Here is a 10,578-nt window from a genome sequence, read left to right on the forward strand (position 1 = left end):
TCGAGTCGTACAATTCAGCCTAATTTACGACTTACGCAATGAGGCTGATTAAATCATGGCAGCAAGAAAGACAGCTTTGGCGGTGTGGGAGCAAGCGGTATGGGTTTTTATGAACTCTCCCTCCAACAAAGCGCGGCAGTCGTTTCTCTTCTGTGCCAACTGACGCCAATTGGAAATTCTAACGACTTAACTAAGCCAGCATAGGCGCTGTATCATTCTGCCGCGGATTCAGAGGCTGACGTTATTATTGTTGTTAATGCTGGTTCCCACATAAACGAAATTCTCTACTTTTTCGAAATTATAACTGTTCTGCAGTTCTTATGATATTCTCCGGCATCAGATTAAAGAAATCACGCGAAACCTCGTTTCATATCAAACGCCTCGGAAACGGAAAATACAAAAACAAAATATTTTCGCTGCTGGTTAAGTTCGCGTGTTGAGTAATCATTGACAATTTCTTACGTAAGTTTAGACTAACTGAGCCTTAAGGCGTAAAACAAGAGCGCGTCGATATGTATGTAAGTTAAAAGAAACAAACACGCATTTTATATAAGAACATACATTTTAATTTTATTTTGACAATTCATTTATCTTTTTTAAAGAATTAAAATACAACAATAAACATATTTAGTTAATATTAAACAATATAATAATGAGTACATCACCTATTCAGTTATAATATCTTTTTAAAATTACAATCAATCATTTTCAATCCAGTTTATTGCAGATAGATTTCTATGAGGATGCCTTGGCATTGTCTTCAATTTTGAGTCGTTTTCACTTTTTACTCTGCCAGGCCATTGCTTTTGTAATTTCTTTGAATTGTTTTGTGTTTGCATTGCTTATAGTTTAGCTTTAAATTTCAACTAGAAAATACATGTAAATACGAGTTTCTTTAAGGTTAAATAGCTTGAAAATTTGCATAATAAAAATATGTTTGTTCCCCACCAATTACATTTTAAACCCCATTTACATTTAGCACAACACGTTATCTAAACATTTTCAAAATGGTAAATTTTTCTAAATTAATCGCTTATAATACTTTATTTCAACACAGTTAAAGTTCTCTCAGATAATATAATTTGTATGTGTGTATACATATAGTATAGCAAATGTACAATAATAACAAGGATATGTATGAGTACTATAGATTTACTACAATAGTTGAAAATTTAAACCACCCTAATTGTTAATAAATTAATATTGCAAAGCGTATTAACATAAATCACAATAAATATTCAAATACACCTGAATACTGGTTTGGTCACTTAGATAAAAAATAAGCGTGTAAAACATTTTATGGAAAAAATTATATGATGAAAAGCTATTGTGCTTAACATACATACATGCATAGCTGAAAAACGGATTTTCACTTGTAAGCGTTAGAAAAAAGGTATGTGGTCGCTCTTAAAACAGATATGTATATAGGTACCAACATCGAGTATCAATTAAAACTAGAAATTTTTGTAAATTATTTTTTTTTTTTGTTTTTACGACTCTCGGATGTTAGTTTAAAATACCACCATAGGTAAGCGATACTCATTTACTCCATTGATTTTTTCTAATCCTGAAACTCAATCCCAGTTGCTTGTTTCTAATGTCACTTCAGCAGCAAACGCTATTTACATATATGTACGCCGCAGTCATCGTCACATGTAAGAGGGCGACGATTTGCGGGACCTAGAACGTGGCTTTGAAGGACTCTTCAGACTGTGACGTGAACCGCTTCGTGACTTAAAACCATCGGCCCAAGGTTCAGAAACGCGTCCATACCAATGCACCAAATCCATCACTTCTAACTGTGACAAATGGAAATTTGTAAATATAAGTTTATACAGTTTTAACCAAATACAGACAAAAGCAATACCTGAAGAGCTTGTGGTAACTCTTTGAACATTTCGTTTTTTGTCAGATTCGCGTGCTGTGATAGGAACGATAAGCAATTCGACTTCAACGCAGTGGCCATGTAGCGATCGGCGATACCCAGCAGACAAAGCACCGATTCTTCATCTATCAGCGAGTTTAGAGTATTTTCGCATAATTCCTTTTAAAAAATAAATTGTATTATTAGAGCTGTAATTTTTTATTTAAATATCTGTTGCAACCTTCAAGTCAAAAACTGAGTAGCGATCAGATAGTAGCATTAATTCACAAATTTGTTCAGCTCCCACAGTTTTATCTATAGGTGCGCCATAAATATACAGCAATAAGCGCCGAAATATCACTGGCGTAGTATCGGTTATGATGATTTTTCTAAAAGAAAAAGTTGCAGTTGCTTTGAAAGCTGATTAATAACAATTATAAACGCCATCACTGAATTCGAATAGCTACGAACGTGGTGTATACTTTGAATGTATACCTTCGTAGCTATTCGGATCCAGTAATCAAATTTTCGTAGATTTCACGAAAATAGGACTTCCGATGGATTCAGCGGTAGTTCAGATAAGCAGCTGACAAGTTTACCTCTTTATGCTTTCTTGCATACCGGAAAGAAGGGCTTTTTTGAACCATTCACAACGCGACGATACAATCACTCGATGTGCACGGAATGTGTGTACTTGCGTTGGTGGTCGTTGAAGTTGCACCGAATGCGGTGTTTGCAACTGTGTATGCACTTGTGTCACCTCAATGTCATCCTTGTGCAATATTGTTATGCCAGGCAGCTGTGCGTTGCTTGACGAATAAGTATGAACCTCAAATTCCATATCCGCAAGCTGAGCTGAGTGCAATAGACGTAAGGCATTCTTTGATAAATTACTATTGGCGGCAATGGGTGGCTCACATAAGTGTTTTGTCAAGTTTAGCTGCATGAACACAATCAAACCATAGTATAAGCTGCAAAAGCGCGGCTGTAATAAAAAAGCAGTATACCTTTACATTTTTATAGTCATACGAGCGACAATTCTCCAATGTCAATTCATCAGTCACATTTTCCATGATGTTGTCATTTTCCGCTAGCTTTAGTTCGTGTTCAAAAATATTGGAAGGCTCTAAAAGCCCAAGCTCTATAAGTGATTGAGTAAATTCGTTTTTCTGTACCAGCTTACACACCTAAAATTATGCAATTGAGTAAAAATATACATATATTACAGGTAAACAAGCAACTTACGTTGCTGATAGAGTCGCGCAGCGCAGACTTATGATCAAAAAGCTTAACAATCACGCCATTCTAGAATAAACAGAGCAATTTAAAATATATACATAAGTATGTGTACATTTTCAATAATTCATACAATTTGACTTGTGGCCAATTTGAAGCAAAATTTAAACTCCTTCCAGCCCAATTTCTCGTCAACTCGGTCTGAGAGGTTTTCCATTATCAAAATGTATGCCGGTATATCTATAATTAACTGTTCCAGATTTTGATTTATAGTGCTCCTTTTACTTAAGTAATCCATTTCGCAGAATGAATTTCTATAAATTAAAAAAAAATCGCTTTCATTAGCTTATCTATTGACTCTAAGAAGGCTTTTAGCCACGCCTACTTTTTGTCCCTAATAATCTCCAAAGCCGTTGCGATTCGACCATATATATCACGCATCTTTCGGACCTCATACATATACAATACGAATTTAAGATCATTTTCTGCAGTCATGAGGCGCTTATTATCTGTTGGATTATCGTAAAGAGTTAGTCCCACTGGGGGACCACGCCTAAGCCTGGGCGATATAGGAGGTGGACTAAACAGCGGAGCTGCGTTATCTTCCAACACTACATTGGCGCTGATAAAAGCGATGTTTTGAGTTTGTGTTGCAATTGAATTGTCAGACAGCTGTCTCACCGACAAATCCAAATGTGAACAATTTATATCCTGCAACACGCGTATATGTACATGCATAAATGATGCAAAATTTGAATATAAAACAATGAAAATGCTCGCGTAATGCCTACTCACTTTACACATTTTTTCTAAGGAATTTTTAATTTCCTCGACGACATCAGTTAGTATCACCAATGCGGATTCGATCTAAATATAATTAACAAAGTTTTTATTATAAGACGGATTTATTTCCTAAAAGCGCTTTCAAACTTACTTCAGGTACTAAATAATTTACCAACTCTGCTTTCTCCTCTGTAGTTAAACCAATAAAAACGTTCAAAATATTACGCAAGAGTTGATGTATTTGTGACATAAAAATCGGAATTCGTGTGCGCACATATTTGATGATCTCATTTTTTTGGTAGCGCGTTATATCTGTGCCATCTCGAATAAAGATGTTACAAAATTGCAATACTTTCGCACACCCTGTACGGACAACAGCATATATATATTTATAATAATTTTTCATAGTCTCTTCTCGTATGTATGTACGTATCTTACCGATTGCAGATTCCTTGAGGCAGTCTTTGAATGTTGCGTAGAGTGAGGCGGGTTCATGGGATATAGTAACAGGATTGATTGCTTGTATGATGTGGTTGAGCACAGAATGAGTATCCATTAGAGTATTAATCACAACTATTAAGGAAGAATTAATGGTTGTAATTAATTAATAATCTAGACATTAAAACCATGGAGGCATTGCTTACACTTCTTAAGCTGTATCAGTTTCAAATACTTTCTAGTTGGGTCAACCATTTTTGTGAGAGAAGGTTGCGTTTCCGCGAAATTTATCAGCTTCTCGCAAACATTTTCGTCCATATCAGGCATCAGGGATTCAGTGTATAACCAATGAAGCACTGGCGTCAACAAAAATGTCGGCAAGTTGTATAGAACGCCCACCGGTGTTAGAGGCGAAGAAGGCGGCGTATCCATTGAGCTGGGAAAGGGCGAAGGGCTGCGTGCGCGATATGGTGACAGAGGCGGGCGTCTGGTATTACACACAGTAGTTGGCTCTGTGGGTTGCAGCAAAAAATCTTGACAGAAATTAAATATATTTTTGCAATGAGATTGCGTTTCGAGATGAGAGTCGGAATTGGAAGTGGGTGGAAAACGACGCATTCCTCCGCCTTCTGCATTGGACGCGTTTTTATCATAGTTGTTGGCGCTACTCGAGAGGCAATTAAAAGAGTTTGACAAATGTCCACTGCGATGAGCTATTAAGCCACTGTTGCTGCCAACATTTGAATATTCGCAGGGCGGTTGCAGATATATGGGCGACAGATTGAGACGCGGCAATGATTTCTGGCTATCGTCATTGTTATCAGAACATGATATGGGCAGCGTCACAGAAATCTTGATGGCATTGGACGCACCAAGTAAAGTGCCAGCTCCCTCACTATCCTGGCCTTTATGAGGTTGTTGGTACTGCTGTGGTTGCAATATGTCGTGGTTTTTACAAGCAGTAGGTGGCTGCGGCAACATCGACTCGTTCGTCAGCACACACATGCTGCAGTCGAAGCCATTTAGGCGTAAAACGGAAGAGTGTGCATGGAACTAGAAAAAATTGGTTATAGCGTATAAACACAATTTTAATGGAAACCTTTTTGTGCAGAAATGAGAACTCAAATAGTCAACTAATTAGAGCAGCGAAATGAAGACTAAAACAAAAATTAAAATAAAACATATAATTGTATTATAAATTAAATAAATAAAACAATCCCAAAGAAATGCCAGACTGCTTACATCAAAGCCATCAGAGCTTTTAATGATTACATCCGAGAAGTACGACTCTTGCAGCGCCTCTGCGAAGGAGAACTCTTTTTCTTGCCCGGCAGCGTGGCACTCCTTCAGCCGCTTGCACTCTAATGTATACCAGCTTTCGCAGTCCAAGATAAGCGTATCAGTCGGTGTTAAAGTGTTTGTCTGCAAATCGTAATTAACGAGAGGGGTTAATGCATATAAAGCAGAAGCACCAAAAAATTTACTCTAAATTCTATGCTATGACCAGCAAAGGCGCCGAATACTAAACGTGGATTTGTTTCGTTCACATCGAATGTTTCACAACTAAATAAGACACTTGCCGAATCGCAGCAAGTACCGCAGTCTTTTGATTTTGGAAGTGGATTAACCAAATCATTATACCATGTTATATCATTCGTATCATCCAGGCGAAATTTAATGCTGAAATTAGTTATGAAGTTCAATGAGTAATCCTGATAAATACCACACATATTTAAATAATACATACCCTTCCAATCCAGAAATTTCCGCTTTATGTTCAAAGGTGCAGGACACGATCTTAAAAATGATTTACACATTTAATTTAGCTGACTGTAAAATAACCGGCGTTCACTCACCTCCCAAGTGCCAAGGAACGTATGCTCCGCCATGGCGCTGGTTGATCGTTGATAAATCTCACCTTTTAATAATTAAAATTATTCCTACGCTTTTTAATTGAGTCCTCCTAACGAATTTTATACATTTGTGCAATCAGCGAAAATTTTTGTGTACCCATCGGCCTGGCGAATTTGTCATATGCTTCTTCTTCGTTGACAGCTGTTTCGTCTATTGTGAATGGTTGGCTGTCAGAATGTAAGCAAACGGCCACTACAGTGTTTTCTCTACAGGAGGAACTTGACTATTGGCAAGTTAACTTTTGCATTTGAAGAAAAATATGCCACATATATGAGGTTGAGTTAGTCTAGACTTTAAGTAACTTAACCTAATATAAATTTTTTTTTCATTGGTAGGTAGCAATGAGACTCCCACTTTACACCCACCTCTTACACTTCTCCTTTAGTCTTAAAATGCTAGATTTTATAATTTTTGGATAAAATTAACACACAAGTTTATTTTATTTCTAAAGCAGCTTCCATTTCTCGCTTTCGAATGAAGGTAATTGCTTGCACGAAAACCTTTAATTACTCCTATATTATAAACAAAAAATGTTGAGCTAAGGCAAGTAGGACTTTTTCACCGAAAGCGCTGATTTCCGAATCTGATGAATAGATTCGCGAGTCATAAATATGTACACCTTCTTCCACTTCCATTTTATATTGCATATTACTTAATCTAAGCTCAATAAATTTTACAGGATTCGTGTCTACAAAGAACGTAAATCTATAAGAAGAGACAACACGTTATAATTGTTGCGAATGTGAACATCAGGAGCGTACCTTCTCTTTTCATCCAGTCTAAAAACGTATTTGAGCAAAAGGGAAGGCAAGCTTCGCTCCTGATGTTGAGACTCGCTACAATTATAACGTTTTGTATCTTCTTATAGATTTACGTTCTTTGGTGTCAATAAAACGAACAATACAAGCTTATATCAAAATTGAACGTAGCTGGAACTATTTCAAATATGATACGCATACTTAATGATGACTTATCCCTAGAATAATTTATCTAGCCTTTTTAAATATCCCTTTTTAAATTAGGCAATTGAAAAATTTCATACTCACAAAATTATGTAAATTTCAAGTGAAACTGTATTATGAATTTCAGCAAATATATATAAAAATTTACAGCAATGCTTGACCACAGATATATGAAAAAACTGATCATCAATCAGATTAGATTATTGAATATCCGCACTAGTGTAAAAATTAATCTAAACTACTTGCGACAAAATCAAAATGTTCGCCTACCAATTTATTTTTAAACTGTATCTACATTAAGCTCATCTAATGCCAGCAATTATGCAGTTTTATATTGTTTTATGAATCTCCATCATTGCCTTTTGGTAATTTAATAATCCGTTCTTACTAATTTTGATCCCTGTAGTCCCATTGTGCGGCGTCACGCATTTGCTGGCGAACATGTTGGCCACCTTCACTTTTACCTTATAGCCCTGTCAGAATGAATACTTTGCGTACGTTCCGCTCAAGGATGAAACTGACAGTTGAGTAGCCTGTGTGTGTTTGCATAGAGAGCGCAAGATTGGCAACCCTTGCGTCGACGGACCCAACGAACGTTGGCCAATACTCAAATTTTGACGCACATGAGTCCGTCACAGCTAAGAGTTGTATAACCCCGCGCTTACACAAGACAAGACAAATGAGAATATGTATTAATTGTCACATTGTTTGAGTAAAGTAGGCATCCAGACAATAAACTGTCTTCTAAAAGCCAGAGACAGTGACGAAGACATCAAGAAAAGTGTGAATATATTGGTAAACAAAGTGTGAATGTTTTGCTATTGTATCTGCAAAATTTACCTGTGTAAACCCCAAGTACGCGGCCATAAGGAACAGCTGATTTTTGTTTGCAGACGCAACACCTTCATTGCGGCGTACCTCTACGGCACGTACGCTACTTCCTTCGCTTAATTTTCTGTTATCGACGTACAAGTACTCATTTTGATGGGCCGATTATGCTCGGAAACCCTACTCTGAAACGTAGTTACGGTGAATGCTGAATGAGCAAGAAGAAGGAACAGGAAAAGGACCTAGCAGCATTCTTTTGAAACTTAATTGCAAAACCCCAATCGATTTGGATAAAACTTGCTTAGATCAAAACCAAATGAGAATGTATATATATATAAGAAAAAATTTAAATGAAATCTTGCAGTTATCAAGAATAAAACTTAGGGTCGGTTTTTCAGTGCACGGATGTGGCTTAAACTTAGACTAAACGCTCGAGCTGGCTGGTTTAAACTAAGATTTGCCAATTAGCTGTTCAATTGAAACATAGAGTGTACATCAATTGCACATGGATTCCGAACGATGCTTAGCACGAAAGCAGCGCTGAACGCAACCACCGCACAGATAAGCGATGGTCTGAACAAACGCCGATCTTGTGTTTCCTCACGCGTTTGGTCTTTCGAAAGTAAAGTGACACTTTACCAGGACACCCTTGACTCGTTCCTTTCAGATCCGATGAAGCCGTGGATGATCAATTATCTCTGCTGTGCCAGCCGTCGATGGATTAACGGAGTCTTCTATCCCAGACGCTGTTTAATCTTTACTTGATCAAATTTGCTTCGTCGTTATCTGGGATTGCTTTAGGAACTTACGACAGTTTTTGCCATGAAATTAGTGATTGTCTTGATAGCGGTAGATTCAACTAGCAGCTAAAATCGCTGGCACACCTTTCATAATATGGACGATGAAGGCCAGGCTAAAACTCAACGTAAACCGTCTCAATAACGCTTTGCTTCGTGACAACTGCCACCTAGATATGTGAGAAGGCTTTTCCTAGGCTGGAAGTACTACGCTAAGTCGAACGTAGAGCTTCGTTTCTCGAAGGCGCAATAAACTAAAGCCTTGAACAATACACACCGCGACATGATGCATCGAATCACGATCACAGAGCCAGCGGAAGCCCTTGAGCCACCACAATAGCTTCTCTCGCGCCTAAGTCCGAAGTGGCAAACACAATACCAACCCATCCTTTGCATGGACATTCAACTCGGTCAAAGAGCGCCAAATATGAGCGGCGAATATTTACCTTCAAATGCTTATTACTTCCTATTTGACCTAGGCTAGGAATTTCAAAACACTCAATATTTCTATATAACCGCGATGGTCCTACGCTTACATATGTACCTACATCAGCTTTGCGAAGAAAAGAAGTATCCCTTTTGTCTTCTTTTTTTTACTTACCAAATAGATTTATAGAAAAAAAAATATATTTCAACTGTTTTGTTATTATTATTTTTTTTATTCTTATTAATTAGTATACACGAATTTAATTTGATATATTCATTTAAAATTCATACAGTTTGTTGATATCTTATGGACTCTGATCGGCGGCAGAAAAGAGTGTAGATCGTACATATCTAGGTATGTACTATGTATTGTATATACAATTTATGTATGGAAGTAAGAACAATATTTGGTTTTATGGGTGGCTTGAGTAAACTTTTAAAATCAGGATGTATTCACCGGCAAAATTAAAATCCTTTAATGTATACATAGGATGATTCAAGGGTGATGCAGATCTTTGAGAGCAATTATTTGTGATATCTTAATGTTTTTCTTTTAATTTTTTTGTAACACAATTGGTACTACAGGCTTTGGCGAACTTAATCATTGAACGATACTCAGTTGAACAACACGCAAAAAGCTGCTTTTACACAGGTCGATTTTCGAGTCGACAGAAATCGACCCATGTAAAGGAATCTTAAAGGTTCTTCAAGAGAAATCTATGCACCCACAAAGAGAAACTACTGTTTGGCGTGGTTGTTGGTACTGGTGGAGTCAACGGACAGCAATTATTCGATGCCAGTGAGACTGTTGCGGTAGACATTATCGAAACATGAAAACAAACCCTTTATGGTTTGAATTAGGTGACATGACCTTGAATAATATGTATGCTGAGGAACGAAGTCATACGCGTTATAAATGGTATACAGCTCGCACTATGCCAAAAATTATTGGAAAATTTTGAAATGCGCAATCTATATTTCCTGACGAGTCGTGGTGGGCATTTTCATTGTCTTTCATTTCGACAATATTGCTTGTTTTACATATTATTTCCAAACTGAGGTCTCAATGAATCACCCTGTACATATGTTTGTATATTTGTAAATAGTATGTATGCATGTAACTACATATATGTATGGTATTGTTTTTGTAAATCCGCTCAATTTGTATTTGTTTGTATGCCTCCGATAACCAGCTTTCTGTTGGCTGCACCAAGCTGTATGTATGTGTTTTTATATATGTATATGTATTATGTGTGTAGGTATATTTTTATCTTTTCGTTTATACTGCTTTTATTTTATTATATTTTCGAAATATATTTATTAAATATTT

General features: G+C 36.8%; 1 protein-coding gene across 1 annotated transcript; it reads right to left on the reverse strand.

Moving 5' to 3' along the window:
• Positions 1-569: 569 nt before the first annotated feature.
• On the reverse strand, positions 570-6,949 carry LOC118753452. Its single transcript, XM_036488329.1, has 16 exons — positions 6,178-6,949; positions 6,069-6,118; positions 5,806-6,001; positions 5,564-5,743; positions 4,528-5,374; positions 4,322-4,456; positions 4,035-4,246; positions 3,896-3,967; positions 3,486-3,811; positions 3,234-3,414; positions 3,110-3,169; positions 2,872-3,051; positions 2,464-2,804; positions 2,106-2,253; positions 1,868-2,044; positions 570-1,799 (listed from the first exon to the last, which is right to left on the reverse strand). The coding sequence occupies exons 1-16, from the start codon at positions 6,208-6,210 to the stop codon at positions 1,650-1,652; spliced, it is 3,288 nt and encodes a 1,095-aa protein (XP_036344222.1). The 5' UTR covers positions 6,211-6,949; the 3' UTR covers positions 570-1,649.
• Positions 6,950-10,578: the final 3,629 nt, after the last annotated feature.

Source organism: Rhagoletis pomonella, unplaced genomic scaffold, assembly GCF_013731165.1.
Source record: "Rhagoletis pomonella isolate Grant_MI unplaced genomic scaffold, Rhpom_1.0 Rhpom_scaffold_02485, whole genome shotgun sequence".
NCBI classification, from domain to species: Eukaryota; Metazoa; Arthropoda; class Insecta; order Diptera; family Tephritidae; genus Rhagoletis; species Rhagoletis pomonella.